A 24,194-nucleotide genomic window follows, 5' to 3' on the forward strand; every position below is an offset into this window, starting at 1 on the left:
ACAAGCATTTCACTACACCCACAATAACATCTGCTAAATATGTGTATGTGACCAATAAACATTTATCAGTGTAATTTTTGATGGCCAACTAGCTAAAAAAAGTTTGAGAGGGTTTATCTAATGTTCTGTCATTAGATTTTAGTTAATCTCGTTCTGGCTAGCATTAGCTAGTTGTTGATCTTGTTGTTGTTGATGTGCTATAAAGAGAACATACCTTTTCATGGTTGTTTGATCAAGTTCCCAAATATAAGAGGACAAACTTGGTATTTACATGTTTATTATATCTATTATTATATCTATTATTTTGTGGATTTTGGCAAATGTGTCCTAATGATCTAAAGTTGCGCTGTTGCTACTGGCTGTAACACACAGTCCAATGCAAAGCGAATGATGGCAGGCCAGTCCTCGACAAGACCGGTGTTTTTATTATTTTATATACTGCAGTGTCTATTAATTGTTAAAACGCAAGATTCCCACTCTATATTGCTATATAATTTTCACAAATGCCTAACTACACGTCATTCCCAGACATTCTATCAATTAATGAAAACGTGAAAATGACCATATCTAAGTACTCGCTTGACAGTGTCACATTCTTCCTGTGGCTGTGTATGATTGGAATTTAATATGATTTCATGTTGTTAAAACACTGTCAGTTCCACTTAAAAGTCACCAATGGCCTAAAGGTCAATTCTCTGAGCAGTTTCCTTATTCTCCGTCAACTGCGTTAAGAAGGACGCCTGGATCTTTCTAGAGACTGGGTGTATTGATACACCATCCAAAGATGAATTAATAACTTCACCATGCTCAAAGGGACATTCAGTGCCCTTCTTTGCGAGGCATTGGAAAAACTCCCTGGTCTTTGTGGTTGAATCTGTGTTTGAAATTCACTGTTCGACTGAGAGACCTTACTGATAATTGTATGTGTTGGGTACAGAGATGAGATAGTCTTTAAAAAATTATGTTAAACACTATTATTGCACACAGAGTGAGTCCATGAAATGTATTTTGTGAATTCTTAAGCAAATGTTTACTCCTGAACTTATTTAGGCTTGCCATAGCAAAGGACTCAAGACATTTTAGCTTTTCATTTTTAATTAACATAATTCCACTTTGACATTATGGGGTATTTTGTGCAGGCAAGTGACAAAACATGTGAATACTTTCTGAAGGCACTGTAATTGTATCTATACTGAACAAAAATATAAATGCAACATGCAACAATTTCAAAGATTTTACAGTTACAGTTCATATAAGGAAATCAGTCAGTTGAAAAATGAATTAGGCCCTAATATATGGACTTCACATGACTGGGCATGGGTGCAGCCATGGGTGGGTCGTGGAGAGCATAGGCCAACCAACTGGGGAGCCAGAACCAGCCAATCAGAATGAGTTTTTCCCCACAAAAGGGCTTTATTACAGACATAAATACTCCTCAGCAACCCTCCCCACCTCCACTCAGATGAACCCACAGGTGAAAAAGCCGGATGAGGAGGTTCTGGGCTGGCGTGGTTACACGTGGTATGTGGTTGTGAGGCCGGTTGGACGTACTGCCAAATTCTCTAAAATGACGTTGGAGGCAGCTTATGGTAGAGAAATTAATATTAAATTCTCTGGCAACAGCTGTGGTGGACATTACTGCAGTCAGCATGCCAATTTCATGCTCCCTCAAAATTTGAGACATCTATGGCATGGTGTTGTGTGACTAAATTGCACATTTTTAAAAGGGGCCTATTATTGTCCCGAGCACAAGGTGCACCTATGTAATGATTATGATGTTAACCAGCTTCTTGATATGCCACACCTGTCGGGTGGATGCATTATCTTGGCAAAGGAGAAAAGCACACTAACAGCGATACAAACAAATTTGTGCAATTTTTTTTTAAAGATAAATGTTTTTTTTTTTTTTTTATCAAAATCCAGCTCATAAAACGTGGGACCAACACTTTACATGTTGCGTTTATATTGTTGTTTGGTATAAAAATGATAACTTTTTATGTTTTACTATTTGTATTATTATGAACTTCACTGAGTTGGATGGTCCTCCCCTTCCTCCTCTGAGGAACCTTCACTGTCTCTCGATCTCTCTCTCATTCTTTCTCAATTCCAATTGTCTTTTTGCTTCCCTCTTTTACCTTCCCTCCGCCATTCCTCTTCTTATTGTGAGGAGTAGAGAAGTGGTTTCCACAATGTTTAGCATTCAGCACCACTCACTGTAGCATCACAGGCCTGTTTGCATCAGATACTTACGCCAGGAAAAATACACTTCTTGGAGGGAATTCTGTTTTTACAGTTTGCTTTTGCAGTTATGGTACACAAATGCACATGCACTCAAACACTACATGGCCAAAAGTATGTGGACAACTGCTCGTCAATAAAAATAGAGTCGCACACTCCATATATAAACTACCAGTAATATATTGGGCAAATCACCAATGTTTGGGCATCACTGTGCCTTCTTCAGGGTAATGTCATAAATGCTTGAACCAGGTTATGTAGATAAACAGTGAAATTAGTGAAACTGTTAAAAAACAATAGCTTATGGCATACTGAATATATTAGGCTATTGTTATTATATGGAAACATAATTTAATATTGTACATAATATTAGCATCAACATGCATTATTGTTTAATTCAATTTCACATATGTATTTAATTGTTTCCTATTTCATTTCATCTGTTACATGTAATCTTTTGGTTCAATCATAATAGGCATCAACGGGGGAACATATTGGGTGCGCGCTGATAAGCTGTAGAAAGAATATAACAATTCATAAGACTTGTTCGTGAAAGAGAGATTTGTTCATAAGGGCCTGAGATCAAAGTCAATATTCAAACCACTAGGGGTCAATGTTTTTAGATAGGATATCCAGTAAGCGGCCCTGTGTAGTATTAGGATCTTTAGATGTTACCTCCTCTCCTTGGTAGAGTAACATACTCAATGCCTGTGTATTTGAGAGAGGAGATGGTTAGCTTCAGCAAAGTGAGCTGCTACTGGTTAGTCAATGTTCCTACATCTGATTGAGCTGCGATGTTCAGCTATGCATTGTTTTAATTGTCTTTTCGTTTGTGCTACGTAGGCTTTCCCACATGAACCGTGTTGAGATAGATTACTACCTTGGTCTTGCATGAGATGATACCCCTAACCGGGATCTTTCAACCTGTAGGTGGGTGTCTGAAGAAGGATGTTTTTATAGTGTGCTCATGAGCCACATTTGTAGTTCCCATTTAGAATGGTTGTCAAGAGTGTCTGAGTGGGCTCAGGAGGCCTTTCAGATCTATCCAAGCTATTGCCAATATTGTGACCACGCAGAACATGCCAGTGCTTTTTCAGGATTGCTTTAAATTTTCTCTGAACACTTGGAGTACTTGGTGCAAAAGACTGTTGCATTGTTTTTCTTCATTGGCTGAGTTTTTAGCAATTCCTCTCTTGGTTTTTGAGGAAACTGCTCGTTGAACATCTCATTCCAAAATCATGGGCATTAATATGGAGTTAGTCCCCTCCTTTGCTGCTATAATAGCCTCCACTCTTCTGGGAAGACTTAGATGTTGGAACATTGCTGCAGGAAACATTCTTCCATTCAGCCACAAAAGCATTAGTGAGGTCGGGCACTGATGTTGGGCGATTAGGTCTGGCTCGCAGTGGGCATTCCTATTTATCCCAAATGTGTTCGATTGGGTTGAGGTCAGGGCTCTGTACAGGTCAGTCAAGTTCTTCCACACCAATCTCGACAAACCATTTTTGTATGGACCTCGCTTTGTTCATGGGGGGCATTGCCATAATTAAACAGAAAAGGGTCGTCCAAATCAAATCAAATCAAATCAAATTTTATTTGTCACATACACATGGTTAGCAGATGTTAATGCGAGTGTAGCGAAATGCTTGTGCTTCTAGTTCCGACAATGCAGTGATAACCAACAAGTAATCTAACTAACAATTCCAAAAAAAAACTACTGTCTTATACACAGTGTAAGGGGATAAGGAACATGTACATAAGGATATATGAATGAGTGATGGTACAGAGCAGCATACAGTAGATGGTATCGGTACAGTATATACATATGAGATGAGTGTGTAGACAAAGTAAACAAAGTGGCATAGTTAAAGTGGCTAGTGATACATGTGTTACATAAGGATGCAGTCGATGTTGTAGAGTACAGTATATACATATGCATATGAGATGAATAATGTAGGGTAAGTAACATTATATAAGGTAGCATTGTTTAAAGTGGCTAGTGATATATATATATATATATATATATATATATATATATATATATATATTTTTACATCATTTCCATCAATTCCCATTATTAAAATGGCTGGAGTTGGGTCAGTGTCAATGACAGTGTGTTGGCAGCAGCCACTCAATGTTAGTGGTGGCTATTTAACAGTCTGATGGCCTTGAGATAGAAGCTGTTTTTCAGTCTCTCGGTCCCAGCTTTGATGCACCTGTACTGACCTCGCCTTCTGGATGATAGCGGGGTGAACAGGCAGTGGTTCGGGTGGTTGATGTCCTTGATGATCTTTATGGCCTTTCTGTAACAACGGGTGGTGTAGGTGTCCTGGAGGGCAGGTAGTTTGCCCCCGGTGATGCGTTGTGCAGTCCTCACTACCCTCTGGAGAGCCTTACGGTTGAGGGCGGAGCAGTTGCCGCACCAGGCGGTGATACAGCCCGCCAGGATGCTCTCGATTGTGCATCTGTAGAAGTTTGTGAGTGCTTTTGGTGACAAGCCGAATTTTTTCAGCCTCCTGAGGTTGAATAGGCGCTGCTGCGCCTTCTTCACGACGCTGTCAAGTGGACCAATTCAGATTGTCTGTGATGTGTATGCCGAGGAACTTAAAACTAGCTACCCTCTCCACTACTGTTCCATCGATGTGGATAGGGGGTGTTCCCTCTGCTGTTTCCTGAAGTCCACAATCATCTCCTTAGTTTTGTTGACGTTGAGTGTGAGGTTATTTTCCTGACACCACACTCCAAGGCCGTCTCGTCGTTGTTGGTAATCAAGCCTACCACTGTTGTGTCGTCCGCAAACTTGATGATTGAGTTGGAGGCGTGCGTGGCCACGCAGTCGTGGGTGAACAGGGAGTACAGGAGAGGGCTCAGAACGCACCCTTGTGGGGCCCCGTGTTGAGGATCAGCGGGGAGGAGATGTTGTTGCCTACCCTCACCACCTGGGGGCGGCCCGTCCAGGAAGTCCAGTACCCAGTTGCACAGGGCGGGGTCGAGACCCAGGGTCTCGAGCTTGATGACGAGCTTGGAGGGTACTATGGTGTTGAATGCCGAGCTGTAGTCGATGAACAGCATTCTCACATAGGTATTCCTCTTGTCCAGGTGGGTTAGGGCAGTGTGCAGTGTGGTTGAGATTGCATCGTCTGTGGACCTATTTGGGCGGTAAGCAAATTGGAGTGGGTCTAGGGTGTCGGGTAGGGTGGAGGTGATATGGTCCTTGACTAGTCTCTCAAAGCACTTCATGATGACGGAAGTGAGTGCTACGGGCGGTAGTCGTTTAGCTCAGTTACCTTAGCTTTCTTGGGAACAGGAACAATGGTGGCCCTCTTGAAGCATGTGGGAACAGCAGACTGGTATAGGGATTGATTGAATATGTCCGTAAACACACCGGCCAGCTGGTCTGCGCATGCTCGGAGGGCGCGGCTGGGGATGCCGTCTGGGCCTGCAGCCTTGCGAGGGTTAACACGTTTAAATGTCTTACTCACCTCGGCTGCAGTGAAGGAGAGACCGCATGTTTCCGTTGCAGGCCGTGTCAGTGGCACTGTATTGTCCTCAAAGCGGGCAAAAAAAGTTATTTAGTCTGCCTGGGAGCAAGACATCCTGGTCCGTGACTGGGCTGGATTTCCAGAAACCTTTGCCACAAAATTGGAAGCACAGAATTGTCTAGAATGTCATTGTGTGCTGTAGCATAAAGATTTCCCTTCACTGGAACTAAGGGGCCTAGCCTGAACCATGAAAAACAGCCAAAGACTATTATTCCTCCTCCACCAAACTTCACAGTTGGCACTATGCATTCGGAGAGGTAGTGTTCTCCTGGCTTCCGCCAAACCCAGATTCGTCCGTCGGACTGATAGATGGTGAAGCGTGATTCATCACTCCAGAGAGCACGTTTCCACTGCTCCAGAGTCCAATGGCAGCAAGCTTTACAACACTCCAACTGACGCTTGGCATTGCGTTTGGTGATCTTAGGCTCCCAACAAACAGTTCTTCTGCTGACGTTGCTTCCAGAAGCAGTTTAGAACTCGGTAGTGAGTGTTGCACTTGAGCACTCAGCACTCCCATTCTATGAGGTTGTGTGGCCTACCACTTCGTGGCTGAGCAGTTTTTTGCTCCTAGACTTTTCCACCTCACAATAACAGCACTTACGAACACACCCGCAGACACAAACACAATAAGTATATGCAATGAAACCCATGAAATGAGTGGATGAATGTTAATACCTTAAACATGGCATTCGGCACACATACGATTAACCTTGAGTAATTTGGATATGAATCGTGTAGGGGAATTTGATTTCCTCTGTGCTTCCTCAGGTCAAACTGCTAATGAACAGCCTTCACTCTGTCAATACCTACTGTCTTAATTCCTCTATTGGTTTGTGCACATAATTCTTAACAACACTGTTAGTCTGTATCTACATTATGATGGAATTATTAAGATAGCATATTCGGAAAGTATTCAGACCCCTTCTCATTTTCCACAATTAGTTACATTACAGCCTTATTCTCAAATAGATTACATTTTTTACAAATCCTCATCAATCTACACACAATACTCTCAATACAATGACAAAACCCCAAAAGTTTAGAAATGTTTGCACGTTTATTACAACAACAAAAAAAATATTTACATAAGTATTCAGACCATTTTTGATGAGACTCGAAATTGAGCTCAGGTGCATTCTGTTTCTATTGATCATCCTTGAGATGTTTCTAGAACTTTATTGGAGTACACCTGTGGTAAATTAAATTGATTGGACATGATTTGGAAAGGCACACACCTGTCTATACAAGGTTCACAGTGCATGTCAACCACAGTTGACAGTGCATGTCAGAGCAAAAACCAAGCCATGACAGGATTGTGTCGAGGCACAGATCTGGGGAAGGGTACCAAAACATTTTTTGCAGCATTGAAGGTCCCCAAGAACAGCGTGGCCTCCATCATTCTTAAATGGAAGAAGTTTGGAATCGCCAAGACTCTACCGAGAGCTGGCCACCCGGCTAAACCTAGCAATCAGGGGAGAAGGGCCTTGGTCAGGGAGCTGACCAAGAATCTGATGATCCCTCTGACAGAGATTCCTCTGTAGAGATGGGAGAACCTTCCAAAAGGACAACCATCTCTGCAGCACTCTACCAATCAGGCCTTTATTGTAGAGTGGCCAGATGGAAGCCACTCCTCGGTAAAAGGCACATGACAGCTGGTTTGGAGTGGGCCAAAAGGCATCTTGATAAACATGGCCAACTCAGACCATGATAAACAAGATTCTCTGGTCTGATGAAACCAAGATTGATCTCGTTGACCTGAATGCCAAACGTCACATGTGGAGGAAACCAGGCACTATCGCTACTGTGAAGCATGGTGGTGGCAGCATTATGATGTGGGGAGGTTATTCAGCAGCAGGGAGTGAGAGACTAGTCAGGATCGAGGGAAAGATGAACGTAGCAAAGTACAAAGGGATCCTTGATGAAATCCTGCTCCAGAGTGCTCAGGACCTGAGACTGGAGCAAACAGGACAACAACTCTAAGCATACAGCCAAGACAATGCAGGATTGGCATCGGGACAAGTCTCTGAATGTCCTTGAGTGGCCCAGACAGAGCCCAGACTTGAACCCAATCAAACCTCTCTGGAGACCTGAAAATAGCAGTGCAGCAACACTCCCCATCCAACCTGACACAGCTTGAGTGGATCTGCAGAGAAGAATAGGGGAAACTCCCCAAATACATCTGTGCCAAGCTTGTTGCGTCATACCCAAGAAGACTTGAGGCAGTAATTGCTGCCAAAGGTGCTTCAACAAAGTACTGAGTAAAGGGTCTCAATATTTATGCAAATGTGATATATATATATATATATATATATATATATTTTTTTTTTTATACATTTTTTAAACATGTCTAAAAACCTGTGTTTGCTTTGTCATTATGGGGTATTGTGTGTAGATTGATGATTTTTTTTTAAAAATCCATTCTAGAATAAGGCTGTAATGTAAGAAAATGTGGAAAGTAAAGGGGTCTGAACAATCTGGCATTATGAAAATATGAATTTGTTCTTAACTGACTTGCCTAGTTAAATAAAGGTCAAATAAAAAAATATATAAATTATGTGGCATTCATGGCTCCGCTGCTAAGAGCATGCTGCTAACAATACCAGGGTTGTGAGTTCAATTCCTGCTGGGTCTACATGCTAAAATGTATGCACTCACTGTCACTTAGTATTAAAGTTAATACTAAACTCAGCAAAAAAAGAAACATCCTCTCACTGTCAACTGTGTTTATTTTTTAGCAAACTTAACATGTGAAAATATTTGTATGAACATAACAAAATTCAACAACTGAGACATAAACTGAACAAGTTCCACAGACATGTGACTAACAGAAATGGAATAATGTGTCCCTGCACAAAGGGGGGTTAAAATCTAAAGTAACAGTCAGTATCTGGTGTGGCCACCAGCTGCATTACGTACTGCAGTGCATCTCCTACTCATGGACTGCACCAGATTTGCCAGTTCTTGCTGTGAGCTGTTACCCCACTCTTCCACCAAGGCACCTGCTAGTTCCCGGACATTTCTGGGGGGGAATGGCCCAAGCCCTCACCCTCCGATCCAACAGGTCCCAGACATGCTTAATGGGTTTGAGATCCGGGCTCTTCACTGGCCATGGCAGAACACTGACATTCCTGTCTTACAGGAAATAACGCACAGAATGAGCAGTATAGCTGGTGGCATTGTCATGCTGGAGGGTCATGTCAGGAAGACCCTGCAGGAAAGGTACCAAATGAAGGAGGACAATGTCTTCCCTGCAACGCACAGCGTTGAGATTGCCTGAAAAGACAACAAGTTCAGTTCGATGATGCTGTGACACACCGCTCCAGACCATGATGGACCCTCCACCTCCAAATCGATCCTGCTCCAAAGTACAGGCCTCTGTGTAACGCTCATTAATTCGTCGATAAACGCGAATCCGACCATCACCCCTGGTGAGACAAAGCCACAACTCGTCAGTGAAGAGTCGTTTTTGCCAGTCCTGTCTGGTCCAGTGACAGTGGGTTTGTGCCCATAGGCGACGTTGTTGCCGGTGATGTCTGGTGAGGACCTGCCTTACAACAGGCCTATAAGCCCTCAGTCCAGCCTCTCACAGCTTATTGCGGACAGTCTGAGCACTGATGGAGGGATTGTGGGTTCCTGGTGTAACTCAGGCAGTTGTTGTTACCATCCTGTACCTGTCCCACAGGTGTGATGTTCGAATGTACCGATCGTGTGGAGGTGTTGTTACACATGGTCGGCCACTGCGAGGACAATCAGCTGTCTGTCCTGTCTCCCTGTAGCGCCGTCTTAGGCGTCTCACAGTACGGACATTGCAATTTATTGCCCTGGCCACATCTGCAGTCCTCATGCCTCCTTGCAGCATGCTTAAATCACGTTCACACAGATGAGCAGGGAGCCTGGGCATCTTTCTTTTGGTGTTTTTCAGCGTCAGTAGAAAAGCCTCTTTAGTGTCCGAAGTTTTCATAACTGTGACCTTAATTGCCTACCGTCTGTAAGCTGTTAGTGTCTTAACGTCCGTTCCACAGGTGCATGTTCAGTAATTGTTTATGGTTCATTGAACAAGCATGGGAAACAGTGTTTAAACCCTTTACAATGAAGATCTGTGAAGTTATTTGGATTTTTACGAAATATCTTTGAAAGACAGGGTCCTGAAAAAGGGATGTTTCTTTTTTTGCTGAGTTTAAAATGGCATGAGCTATTATATTTTACACCATTAATCGGGGAATTACTGAATCTGTGTTTAAAAAATAGGTTGTATCGATTAAATTAGTCTCTGAGCACTTGTGGGATGAGGTATTTGGTGGGTGTGTTGTCCTGCCTGTGGTTGTGTATTTCCAGCAGCAACAGTTCCCCAGATAAGGTAGCATAGCTCTAACCTGCAGGGTGACTGTTTAGCGACTAAGGGCTAGCAGTAGAGTCATTTAAAAACACTAAAGCTCTACGAAGCAGGAAGGCTATTAAGAGAGGGAGGTTAGAATATCTCACCAGGTCAGCCACATACCCTCACTATGTATGCCTCAATGAGTAAGGGGGAGACAAGTGATTGATACATATTGTCCTAACTGGCCTGTCCGCTACGCCTACAGTAGGCTGTTACTGGGTCCCTGTGGCTTAGCTATGCAGTTAGTTTTTAACTCTACTTCCATGCCATGGAAAATTATGCAATACATTAGCAAAGCGCATGACCACCCACCTGAGAGTATGTTATTTTCAGCCACCTCCTGTGTTTGAGTGGTGCAAAATCCTCGTCACTTAAACTTAGCTGGATTGATATCTTTAATTTTACATTGGCGATTCTTTCCCAGTCTTGCTTGTGCCATTTGTTTTTTCCTGTTAACGTAATGACCACAGAATCGTTTATAACTACCTGTCAAACAATCCAGTCCTGGCTGAAATGGGTTCAATGGAATGCTGTACATTGGCTTAACGTTGCATCTATGAGAACACTTTGTCTGGGATTTTGTCGAGGGACAACTTTATTTTCGGCGGTGTTCATTTTTTTGTGCATTTGAAAAAATTCATGATTTAATATAGTTGAAATGTTTATCAATGAGATCCGCTTAAATGACTTCTGAAAATGAACACTGGTTATAGTGATATTATGTCTGATATCACAAACGATGTAAAGTATGAATAGATAGGTGTAACCTAGAGTCAAGAGTTTTGAATTAAAATTGTGCTGTCTCCTTGTCTTGACAAACTAGTTGAATTATGTAAGATAACGTGACAATAACATTATTAATAAAGAAGTCGAGACAGCACAGGTGAGTGAGTGCAGGTAGGCATAGACCGAGCGAGATTTGGGTTGTTTCAACTCCATTCCTTCCCTTTAAATAAATGTTTTAATGTATTCAAATACAACCAGTATACAGTATATAATGCCTCCGGAAAGTATTCACAAGTATTTGACTTTTTCCACATTTTGTTAGGTGACGGCCTTATTCTAAATGGAATAATAATTTAAAAAATCTCTTATCAATTTACACACAATGCCCCATAATAACAGCACAAAAACAGGTTTTTAGAAAACATTTCAGGCCACTCTACCATAAAAGGTTTGATTGGCGGAGTGCTGCAGAGATCGTTGTCCTTCTGGAAGGTTCTCCCATCTCTAGAGAGGAACTCTAGAGCTCTGTCAGAGTGACCATCATCTTGGTCAGCTCCTTGACCAATAACTTTCTCCCCCATTTGCTTAGTTTGGTCTTGGTGGTTCCAAACTTCTTCCATTTAAGAAAGAATGAGGCCAATGTGTTCTTGGGGACCTTCAATACTGCAGACATGTTTTGGTACCCTTCCTTAGATCTGTGCCTTGACACAATCCTGTCTCGGAGCTCAACGGACAATTCCTTCAACCTCATGGCTTGGTTTTTGCTCTGTCAACTGTGGGACTTTATATCGACAGGGTGTGCTTTTCCAAATGATGTCCAATCAATTGCATTTACCACACTCCAAGTTGTAGAAACATCTCAAGGATGATCAATGGAAACAGGATGCACCTGAGCTCAATTTGTAGTCTCATAGCAAAGGGTATTAATATTTATATAAATAAGGTATCTGTTTTTTATTTTTAATACATTTGTAAAAAAATAATAATAATCTAAAAACCTGTTTTTGCTTTGTCACTATGGGGTAGATTGCTGAGGATTTGTATTTATTTAATCAATTTCAGATTAAGAGTGTAACGTAACAAAATGTGGAAAAAGTCAAGGCGTCTGAATACTTTCCTGAAAAACACTGTATATGCAAATGAGGCACATAAAATTGTCTTTAATTTAATCACACAGTATAAAAAATAACTGATATACCGTTGATATTTTACAATAAATGGAATACCTGAATTCCGACCAAAATGCCTGAATTCTGTGATTGTACAATGTTTTACAGTTGAAGTCAGACATTTACATACAGCTTAGCCAAATATATTTAAACTCAGTTTTTCACCATTCCTGACATTTAATCCTCGTAAAAATTTCCTGTTTTAGGTAAATTAGGATCACCACTATTTTAAGAATGTGAAATGTCAGAATAATAGCAGAGATAATTATTTATTTTAGCTTTTATGTCTTTCATCACATTCCCAGTGGGTCAGAAGTTTACATACACTCAATTAGTATTTGGTAGCATTGCCTTTAAATTGTTTAACTTGGGTCGAAAGTTTTGGGTAGCCTTCCACAAGCTTCCCACAATAAGTTGGGTAAATTTTGGCCCATTCCTCCTCCTTTATTCAAAAAGTTACAAGTCTATTCATCCATTATCCAAACATTTATTAGGATAGTCTTTTAAACCTTTAAACAATTTAGATCATCTTTGCTAAATACATCTTGGAAATATGGAGCACTTCAATGGGTTCAAGATCTGTTCCACATAGAGGAGCACTCTACCATGGTAAGCAAACAAGACATCACTGGGATTCTAGAAGACATTTTTAATCTCACCTTCACAGTGCATGAAAACAGTATTATCCACCACACTTGGAGGCGTGATATTTTGAAACTGCCATTTTAATGCTGTCATTTAAATTAAACAATGTGAAAATGCAAGGCAAACATCGTGAGCAGCAGTATTCCAAACATATTTGGGATTATTGCAATGTCCCACTATTCAAAACTGTTATTTATGCACGGGTGTGCGATTAGGCAGAACATGTAAGCCTAGGTGTCTAATTGTCAGACTTTGAACCAAAACATATTCAGGCATTTTCTAAGAATCAGATTCACCATCAAAACAAAGATTGATCAGCATTTAAATTAAGGACATAACATATTGTAGAAAAAATGCTTGTGGGCAATTACATCAGATGAGATTAATTGTGTTTACCAGATGGCACTGAAAGAGAATCTGCTTTGATGATAAGTAGGTAATAATATGAACAATGTCAAGTTAAACTCAGGTGAGCTTATCAAAGACAGTATCATAAGCTTTCTGTCACAGATTGAGTCCATGAGAATGTTTCTCCTCTCTAAAACAAATCTCTATTAGGCATGCAAAATGTTTGAAATTAAACTAAATGCATGATTATATCTGTGTTTGTGTTTTCATTTGAAATAGTACAGTAGTTTATTGGCAGACTATAATATACTTTATGATGCACCTGATATTCTGTTATTAGACGTTCTGTTGGAAGTAAAAAGGCAACAACTAACTGTGCAGCTTGGCAGAGTGTTATGGGGTGAGTGTGTGGTCTTTGAGTGGAATTCTTTTGAGGAAATCCACAAACCAGAGTCCTCCTACTTCACTGTTATCCAACCCAATTAGCTACCAGCCAGACATTTGAAACCATTTGTGTTGGATGGAGCTGGTGGCTGTGGTCTGGCATCTAGCGTGTGTATGTGTGTGTGTGTCTGTGTCTGTGTGCATCCATGCGTAGTGCAATGCTGACGCTATGCCTCTCGTTTGGATGTGCATGGGCTTTGTGCCATAGTTCAGTTTAACCTAGCACAGCACTAAACGTGCATGAGACACAGCTAGTGAGAGAGAGGAGATCAGACATTCAGAGAGCGGTGGATAAAAAAAGCACTATGGCTTAACACTAGAACAGCTGGCCGTTGATGGACCCCCCTTCAAGCTAAAAAGCAGTCAATCTGACAGAAACATTCTAACAGAGTAATTTATATGTTTCATATATGCTATAGAAAAAAATAATATTTTGTTTGTGTTTATGAAGGCCCTGGGTAACATTAGAATACAATTTGTACTTCATTTCAAATAACACAATAGCATTTTCATTAGTTTCTGTTACTGTAGGCTATACATTCAATAAAATATTTTTGTGGAGTGCCTTTGTTAAAACTATGAAACAGAAAGCATTTGCGTTGGAACATGGGAACAGCTTGTTTTTACAATGACAAAATAAAAAATAAAAAATAAAAATGTCCTGGGATAAAAACATTGGGTTGTTAATTTACCTGAAATGCACAAGGTCCTCTACTCTGACAACTAATCCACAGATAAAAGGGTAAACCGAGTTTGTTTCTAGTAATCTCTCCTCCTTCAGGCATCATCATCTTCTTTGGACTTTATATAACAGTTGGCAACCAACTTTGAGGTCCATTACCACTACCAACTGGACCTCAGTTCATCTTTTAATCACCCATGTGGGTATATGCTCCTAAAAACCAACGAGGAGATGGCACGTGGGTATATGCTCCTAAAAACCAATGCGGTAATGGGAGAGGCGGGACATGCAGCGAGTCAAGCGTCACAGATAAAACCAAGTTCTATTTTAGCGCCTGGCTACACAGACGCTCGTTGACGCCCGCGAGCAGTGTGGATGCAATTATTTAATAACATCTCCAGTATCAGTCAAAAGTTTGGACACACCTACTCATTCAAGGGTTTTTCTTTATTTTTACTATTTTCTACATTGTAGAACAACAGTAAAGACATCAAAACTATGAAATCACACATATGGATTCATGTAGTAACCAAAAAAAGTGTTAAACAAAGCAAAATATAGTAGCCACCCTTTGCCTTGATGACAGTTTTGCACACTCTTGGCATTCTCTAAACCAGTTTCATGAAGTAGTCACCTGGAATGCATTTCAATTAACAGGTGTGCCTTGTTAAAAGTTCATTTGTGGAATTTCTATCCATCTTAATGTGTTTGAGCCAACAGTTGTGTTAGGACAAGGCAGGGGTGGTATACAGAATGTGGTCCAATAAGCAAGGAGAAATGACAGTCCATCATTACTGTAAGACATGAAGTTCAGTCAAGTGCTATGATGCAATCAAGTGCAATGCAATCAAGTGCTATGATGAAACTGGCTCTCATGAGGACTGCCACAGGATGGGAAGAACCAGAGTTACAAGTTCATTAGAGTTAACTGCACCTCAGATTGCAGCCCAAATAAATGCTTCATAGAGTTCATGTAACAGACATCTCAACATCAACTGTTCAGAGGACACTGTGTGAATCAGGCCTTCATGGTCAAATTGCTGCAAAGAAACCACTACTAAAGGACACCAATAAGAAGAGACTTTCTTGGGCCAAGAAACACGAGTAATGGACATTAGACCGCTGGAAATCTGTCCTCTGGTGTGATGAGTCCAAATGTGAGATGTTTAGTTCCAACTGCCATGTCTTTGTAAGACGCAGAGTTGGTGAACGGATGACGTCCGCATGTATGGTTCCCAATGTGAAGCATGGAGAAGGAGGTGTGATGGGTTGGGAGTGCTTTGCTGGTGACTGTGATTTATTTAGAATCCAAGGCACACTTAATCAGCATGGCTACCACAGCATTCTGCAGCGATATGTCATCCGAGCTGGTTTGCGCTTAGTGGGACTATCATTTGTTTTTCAACAGGACAATGACCGAAAACACACCTTCAGGCTTTGTAAGGGCTATTTGACCAAGAAGGAGAGTGATGGTGCTACATCAGATGACCTGGCCTCCACAATCACCCGAAATCAACCCAATTGAGATGATTTGGGATGAGTTCGACTGCAGAGTGAAATGGAAAGCAACCCACAAGCGCTCAGCATATCTGGGAACTTCAAGACTGTTGGAAAAGCATTCATCATGAAGCTGGTTGAGAGAATTCCAAGAGTGTGCAAAGCTGTCATCAAGGCAAAGGGTCCCTGAAATATATTTTGATTTGTTTAACACTTTTTCGGTTACTACATGATTCCATATGTGTTATTTAATCATTTTAATATCTTCAATATTATTCTACAATGTAGAAAATAGTAAAAATAAAGTAATGCCCTTGAATGAGTAGGTGTGTCCAAACGTTTGACTGGTACTGTATGAGTAAATTTATTTTGCAACGAGAGCGGTGTGGTCAGCATGTAAACATCATTATAAGAGGCAAGTCGCCTTGATAAATAGTGAAACTTGGCAAAAAAGTAATAGCAATAGCATTATAACCTATATTACTGTTGATATGACAGCAATCAAAAATAGTAAATTATTGTAAGCTCGTACTTGTGTGCATCTTCACCCAATTGTAAGGACCGATGCTGGGGATGGGAAGCAGGTACATTTTGAACATGTAATGAAGAACAGACAGGTAACAGGACAGGAACAGCGTCAGCACACAGGTACACAAAGACATATGAACATTAATGCTGAAGCGGGGAACAGAGCGGGGAAACAGAGAGATATAGAGGAAGTAATGACAGAGGTGACTGAGTACAGGTGAGTCCGATAATCGCTGATGCGCGTGATGGGGGGAAGGCAGGAGTGAGCAATACTGGGGAGCCAGTATGCGTGACAGTCCCCCCCCCCCCCCAGAGGCGCCTCGCACGGGCATTGGACAAGCAGGCCGGGTTTAAACTCCCGACGAACCGGCAGAGGCATGGGAGCCTGGCGAGCCGGCTGAAGCATAGGAGCCCGACGATCCGGCTGAGGCGTGAAAGCCTGTCGATCCCGCTGAGGCGTGGGAGCACGATTGTCCGGCAGACGCGCAGCAGCCTGACGCGCCGGCTGGTCGTAAAAACCTGACAATCCGGCTGAGGCCTGACATGGGATGGGTGCCTTCCGAGCCAACCGGGGCAAGAAACCTTTCATGAGAGCCCGAAGAGCTGGCTTAGGCAACCTCGGTTCAGTTGGTGTCGGCCCCCGGAACCGTCGTCACCACCAACCGGAACACCAGCACTCCCCGATGCTTCGTTTGGTGGCCTCGGCATTCTGTAAGGACCGACGCTGGGGATGGGGAGTTGAACATGTAATGAAGAACAGACAGGTAACAGGACAGGAACAGCGTCAGCAAACAGGTACACAAAGACATATGAACATTAATGCTGAAGCGGGGAACAGAGCGGGGAAACAGAGAGATATAGAGGAAGTAATGACAGAGGTGACTGAGTACAGGTGAGTCCGATAATCGCTGATGCGCGTGATGGGGGGAAGGCAGGAGTGAGCAATACTGGGGAGCCAGTATGCGTGACAGCCCCCCCCCCCCCCCCGGGGGAAGGCAGGTGTGCGTAATGATGGTGGCAGGAGTAAGCAATGCAGGGGAGCCTGGCGCCTTCGAGCGCCATGGACGGGGAGCGGGAGCAGGCGTGACACCAATGGCATCAGTTGAATTTCATTTAGCTGTTATCCCTTGTCCTAACAATTGACTAAATGTTTTGTAACATTCACTTACTTGACACACTTTGACATACCTTTGTTTGGTTGTAGTGCGTAATGGTATGTGGCTTTCTCTTGTCCCATTGTCTTGTCATTCTTTAGCAGGTGCCGTTTTTCACGCAGAGGGAGGGAGCTCCCAACAGCAGTGTGTTATATCGACTTAGGAAAAGTCAAGGACGGAGGGCGGCATGAGCTAAAAAATGGCAGGGATTTTTTTTTTAAATCACGAGCAGTCAAAATGACTGCTTTAGCGGTTCTAAAGTTAAACACCAGCAGAGTACACTGAACTAACCACAGCACAGAGAGGGGGTGTTCTACAATTAAGCCAAACATGCAGTGTTCTATGCATGAGACAATATACTGCGGAAAGGAGAGATGGGAATGGTATGAGTGGAAGCAGCCTCTCCTAAAGGATGTTGTAGGTCTGAGTCGGTTTTACTGAGCAGTGGGACAATCAAAGGGAACCGCTGAGCCCTGCAACTCCCCTGCACCTACACCTCCAGCCACCGGGAGGCACTACACCCAGAAGTTGAATTGCCCCCCAATGGGAGAAGCCTTGCCTAGGGACATGCCAGTACCAACCATATTGGAATTCAAAGGGGGGAATCCCAAAATAACTGTTGTCTACATCAGGATGACTAGCTGTCCAGCACTTACATCCCTCATTTGGTGAGAGACACAAACAATGACTATTGTCATGTAGAAATACCATAGTGCAGTTATTCCTGGTTTACTGCCATTGTTTTCCACAAGAAAATAACCTAATAACAGTAAACTGATTTCTCCAGGATTCCTATTCTAATCCTGTAAATGACATTCCTATGCACAAAATAATCCTACCAGATGCCTACATGAGAAATTACTGGAGTGGAAAAGCGCCCACTAAACAGTGGATGTGAGGGGCTGCCAGGGCGGCTGTTAAAAGTGAGAAAGGGCCTGTGAGGCCGTGCCAGATCGTCAGTAATTGGAGGGACCTTCGCATATGCAGTGCCACGTCGGAGGGTTGTACTCACAGAGCAGAGGAGAGCAAGGAAGAGTCCAGTGCCAGGGTTAAAAAAAGTATAGTTATGAGAGAGGCAGAGAGAGACAGAAAGAGAGAGAGAGAGCTGAGAAAAAGAGCTGAGAAAGAGAGCTGAGAGCGAGAGATAGCTGAGAGAGAGAGAGAGAGAGAGAGAGAGAGAGAGAGAGAGAGAGAGAGAGAGAGAGAGAGAGAGAGAGAGAGAGAGAGAGAGAGAGAGAGAGAGAGAGAGAGAGGGCTGAGAGATGGCTGGCTGGCAGCATCCCTCACCCTAAGTAGCCTCACTACTGCTCTGAGTGCCCCTCACAATCAATGACAATCACTCCCTGTCTATCAAGCCACACAGGTTTGGTTTGGAATTTGTTCACTTCTATAAGCCTTGTCATACTCTCAACCTCTGTCATTGATAATCACAAAGGGACAGCTTAGTCATTAAAGGACTGCGTTGCTTTTCTCCCCATGGCTATTTTATCTCAGAACACTGCGTAGCTACACTGGGCCCTCCGAACAAGCTAAATAATAGCTGAACACAGTAGACAGGCTTATCTAATCTGAATCGGACACAGTTAACAACCACGCAGAAACAGGCAAGCACGCAAGCAAACACGCAGACACACATCCGCACGCGCACACACACAGTGGCTGAAGGGTATAACTACCTACTGAAATATTGCAAAACAATGCCCCTTCAATGCCAGAGGAGTGTTTTTCCCTGTCTGCATCTGTAGACTGTAAGCTGTCATCTGTCAATTGGGATGGGCCAGCAGCCGTTATGACAGGATAACAGTGATTTAGTGTGACAGGGATGCAAGGCCACAGTATCCATCACAGGAGAATGGCCTGCATACTCTGACTTCAAAACTACCCCACCAATCCCCACTCCTCCCACTTTACAGCGCAGCCTATCACGGCTGATTTACACCATGCCATGGCACCAAAACAGGATGTCAATTTATGGAGAGTAATAGACACCATCAACTCTGCCAGACAGGAGCCCTGCCCTGTTATTCTTACACAACAAGCAGTGGGTGCATTTCATTATTTACCATAATAAGCTGCATTATGTACAAAAATATAGACAAGAGAAACTTTTGGACAGAAATAAATGTCCAATCTGTGATTAACTCTTACTGTACCATAGAAGTACAGTATAATTCCTAGAACAGACATCCGCATTCACATCAACAGTCTTTAATATGGGGACCAGCCTGTCTCAGCCTCCAGTATTTATGCTGCAGTAGTTTATGTGTCGGGGGGCTAGGGTCAGTTTGTTATATCTGGAGTACTTCTCCTGTCCTATTCGGTGTCCTGTGTGAATGTAAGTGTGCGTTCTCTAATTCTCTCCTTCTCTCTTTCTTTCTCTCTCTCGGAGGACCTGAGCCCGAGGACCATGCCCCAGGACTACCTGACATGATGACTCCTTGCTGTCCCCAGTCCACCTGGCCATGCTGCTGCTCCAGTTTCAACTGTTCTGCCTTATTATTATTTGACCATGCTGGTCATTTATGAACATTTGAACATCTTGGCCATGTTCTGTTATAATCTCCACCCGGCACAGCCAGAAGAGGACTGGCCACCCCACATAGCCTGGTTCCTCTCTAGGTTTCTTCCTAGGTTTTGGCCTTTCTAGGGAGTTTTTCCTAGCCACCGTGCTTCTACACCTGCATTGCTTGCTGTTTGGGGTTTTAGGCTGGGTTTCTGTACAGCACTTTGAGATATCAGCTGATGTACGAAGGGCTATATAAATAAATTTGATTTGATTTGATTTGACCCGTGGCAGTATTGAGTGGATGTTATTCCCATTAACCAGGGAGTAAAAGCAGGAATTTCACCATTCAGTGTGTGCTTTATTATCAAGTCATTCTATTTCTATGTACTGTACCTTACGGAGTTGGCTGGCGGGGGAGCCGCTGCCGTTGACTGGGTGACATTTGAAGTTGAGCAGCAGGTCCCCGATGGCATCCTGGTCCCCATCGGCCCTCTGAGTAGAGAGGGGTGGAAGGGGGGCTCTCTGTCCTGCCGTACACGAAAGACCCTGGAAGTTAGACGGCCTGATCAGAAAGGCCTCCAGGGCTATGTTAGGAGACACCTGGATGGAGACAGAGTGATAGGGAGGGTGGAGTGAGATTATCCTCCGGGTCTGAACAGAAATTGCTGATCATTAAAATTGTTGAACGTGTCGGTCATTTTGTGTTGAATCAACAACAACAACAAAAAGATGTTGACGAAACAAAACCAAAGTGCTGGTCATGCTGAGCTGTGAGACTAAAAGAATGATGAACTAGCTTTGATTCTGAAACCAATCTTGGTAGCACAATATAAGGTGCAGATGTTGGATCTTAATTTGGTCACTCTTTTGTCGCTGAGAATTTTCCCGGGGTTGCAGGAATGACATACATTCACTGAACACCCGCACTAACACACGACTACATTAACAGTATTGCACGTTTCAAGAAGCCTAATTTTGACCAGCTAAAAGCCTAACCACGATCAAGCAACATTACATCTGCGGGAAAAGTGTGAACGGACTAAAACGTTAAAATCCTATTGCTGCAGGATTATTTTGCTGCGAACAATACTGGTCAGATCCAACACCTGTATCCTTTAAGGGGTTCAAATGTAATTTATAGACATTTAAGTGCATTTGATGTTTGTCTACCTACCTTTGATATGACCTGCGTGTCTATGGTGAGAGCCAGGTCTGCGATACGTTCCACACACTGGACGATGCGAGTACACGCCCTGGCCTCGTTCTGAGCCATCCACAGGATGTGTTCCTCCACCAGCATCATGTTACTGGCTATGTCAGAGATATAGTCCCCGAGCTACAGGATTCAGGTAAAAGAGAGAAAAGTAGATCTGTCATTAACATCTATCACATCCACTAAAGAAAAGCCATTTATTATACCAAAACGGATTGCTGGAGGGTGGTGATGGTGACTCTATTCATTATATAAAGATTTCATTTAGATTAGCGTCTCCAATGGGGCATAATCACTTCATTGTGATGACAGTTGAACTATTTACATCAACGTCAGAGTTTTGAATCGAACTGTTCTGTAGAGAGATTGGGTTGGCATTAATCATTGTGTATCTGGGAATCCAAGTATTGGTAGGTTTTCTAGTATGACTGTGTTTACCTATGGCAAGTGGATCGGAGATGAGAGCTCCAACTAATGATCTTCGCACAGAAAATGCCAATTCCAATTCCAACACACTCCTCTGATCTGTGTGCCCAGACCCTGTAGTTGTCTTCAATCGTATAGAGGATAGACATTTTGAATTGGTTAAGGGGATATTATCTCTTCATCACCACACCTCTCAGGTGCATTATTGTCACAAGCAAGAAAAAAAGTAAGATGAAAAGCGCTTTTCAAAATATACTGAAGGCTGTATGGTGGCAGGATAAGACGCCTTTATTCCTGAACTGTGAGTACATGAAGCATAAAGTGCTAGTTCCATTTCCGCTACCGACTGATCAGTTTCATACAGTGTGGCCTACACACAATACACTACATCGTCGAACATCTCATTCCAAAATCATGGGCATTAATATGGAGTTGGTCCCCCCTTTGCTGCTATAACAGCCTCCACTCTTCTAGGAAGGCTTTCCGCTAGATGTCGGAACATTGCTGCGGAGACTTTCTTCCATTCAGCCCAAAGAGCATTGGTGAGGTCGGGCACGGATGTTGGGGGCGATTAGTCCTGGCTCGGAGTTGGCGTTCCAATTCATCCCAAAGGTGTTCGATGGGGTTGAGGTCAGGGCTCTGTGCAGGCCAGTCAAGTTCTTCAACAGCGATCTCGACAAACCATTTCTGTATGGACCTCACTTTGTGCAAGGGGGCAGTGTCATGCTGAAACAGGAAAGGGGCTTGCCCAAACTCTTGCCACAAAGTTGGAAGAATCGTCTAGAATGTAATTCTATGCTGTAGCATTAAGATTTCCCTTTACTGGAACTAAGGGGCCAAGCCTGAACCATGAAAAACAGCCCGAGACCATTATTCCTCCTCCACCAAACTTTACAGTTGGCACTGCATTGGGGCAGGTAGCATTCTCCTGGCATCTGCCAAACACAGATTTGTCAGTCGGACTGCCAGATGGTGAAGTGTGATTCATCACTCCAGAGAACAGGTTTCCACTGCTACAGAGTCCAGAGTCCAATGGCAACAAGCTTTACACCACTCCAGCAGAAGTTAGGCATTGCACATTTATATCTTAGGCTTGTGTGCGGCTGCTCAGTCTTGGACACCCATTTCATGAAGCTCCTGACGAACAGCTCTTCCGCTGACGCTGCTTCCAGAGGCAGTTGGGAACTCGGTAGTGAGTGTTGCTACGCACATCAGCACTCGCCAGTCTTGGTCTGTGAACCTGTGTGGTCTACCACTTCGCGGCTGAGCCGTTGTTGCTCCTAGATGTTTCCACTTCACAATAACTGCCCTTACAGTTGACCCAGGCAGCTCTACCAGGGCCGAAATGTGACGAACTTGTCATGTTTTGTCATTAATTATCATGTCTTGTCCCCGTGCTTCCCCTTCTATTCGTTTCCCTCTGCTGGTCTTATTAGGTTCTTTCCCTCTTTCTATCCCTCTCTCTCCCCCTCCCTCTCTCACTCTCTCGCTCTCTCTTCTCTCTATCGTTCCGTTCCTGCTCCCAGCTGTTCCTATTCCCCTAATCAATCATTTAGTCTTCCCACACCTGTTCCCGATCCTTTTCCCTGATTAGAGTCCCTATTTCTCTCCTTGTTTTCCGTTCCTGCCCCGTCGGATCCTCATCTATAATTCACCGTGCTGTGTCTATGTTTTGCCCTGTCGTGTCGTGTTTCCCTCGGATGCTGCGTGGTGAGCAGGTGTCTGAGTCTGCTAGGTTCAAGTGCCTTCCCGAGGCAACCTGCAGTTCTCGATCAAGTCTCCTGTCTGTTCTCGTCTTTACGAGTAGTATTATGCTTTTTGTTTTGTAAAGTTTCTTTCTGGATTAAGAACTCTGTTTTCGCCAAGTCGCTTTTGGGTCCTCATTCACCTGCATAACAGAAGGATCCGACCCGGGAATGGACCCAGCGACTACAGAGGCTCGTAACACTGCCGTCAAGATCCAAGGAGCCATGCTCGGCAGACACGAGCAGGAATTGTCTGCTGCTCGCCATGCCGTGGAGAACCTGGCCGCTCAGGTTTCCGACCTCTCTGGACAGTTCCAGAGTCTTCGTCTCGTGCCACCTGTTACTTCCTGGCCTGCCGAGCCTCCGGAACCTAGGGTTAATAACCCACCTTGCTACTCCGGGCAGCCCACGGAGTGCCGCTCCTTTCTCACCCAGTGTGATATTGTGTTCTCTCTCCAACCCAACACATACTCTAGTGAGAGAGCTCGGGTTGCTTACGTCATTTCACTCCTTACTGGCCGGGCCCGAGAGTGGGGCACAGCTATCTGGGAGGCAAGGGCTGATTGTTCTAACAATTACCAGAACTTTAAGGAGGAGATGATTCGGGTTTTTGACCGTTCAGTTTTTGGTGGGGAGGCTTCTAGGGCCCTGGCTTCCCTATGCCAAGGTGATCGATCCATAACGGATTACTCTATAGAGTTTCGTACTCTTGCTGCCTCTAGTGACTGGAACGAGCCGGCGCTGCTCGCTCGTTTCTGGAGGGACTCCACACAGTGGTCAAGGATGAGATTCTCTCTCGGGAGGTTCCTTCCAGTGTGGACTCTTTGATTGCTCTCGCCATCCGCATAGAACGACGGGTAGATCTTCGTCACCAGGCTCGTGGAAGAGAGCTCGCATCAACGGTGTTTCCCTGCTCCGCATCGCAACCATCTCCCTCCTCTGACTCTGAGACT

The 24,194-nt window shown here is 43.5% G+C and overlaps 1 protein-coding gene across 2 annotated transcripts in view; it reads right to left on the reverse strand.

The window, feature by feature from the left end:
- Positions 1–24,194, reverse strand: part of LOC124038145 (adhesion G protein-coupled receptor A3-like) — a 304,056-nt gene that overhangs the window by 170,314 nt on the left and 109,548 nt on the right. For both annotated transcript variants that reach the window (XM_046353649.1, XM_046353648.1), the window contains exons 11-12: positions 21,032–21,193; positions 20,251–20,457 (exon numbers count right to left, since the gene is read on the reverse strand). In XM_046353649.1, coding sequence (XP_046209605.1) covers positions 20,251–20,457; positions 21,032–21,193 — 369 coding nt within the window. The remainder of the gene's footprint in view (positions 1–20,250; positions 20,458–21,031; positions 21,194–24,194) is intronic.

Source organism: Oncorhynchus gorbuscha, linkage group LG06, assembly GCF_021184085.1.
Source record: "Oncorhynchus gorbuscha isolate QuinsamMale2020 ecotype Even-year linkage group LG06, OgorEven_v1.0, whole genome shotgun sequence".
Taxonomy (NCBI): Eukaryota; Metazoa; Chordata; class Actinopteri; order Salmoniformes; family Salmonidae; genus Oncorhynchus; species Oncorhynchus gorbuscha.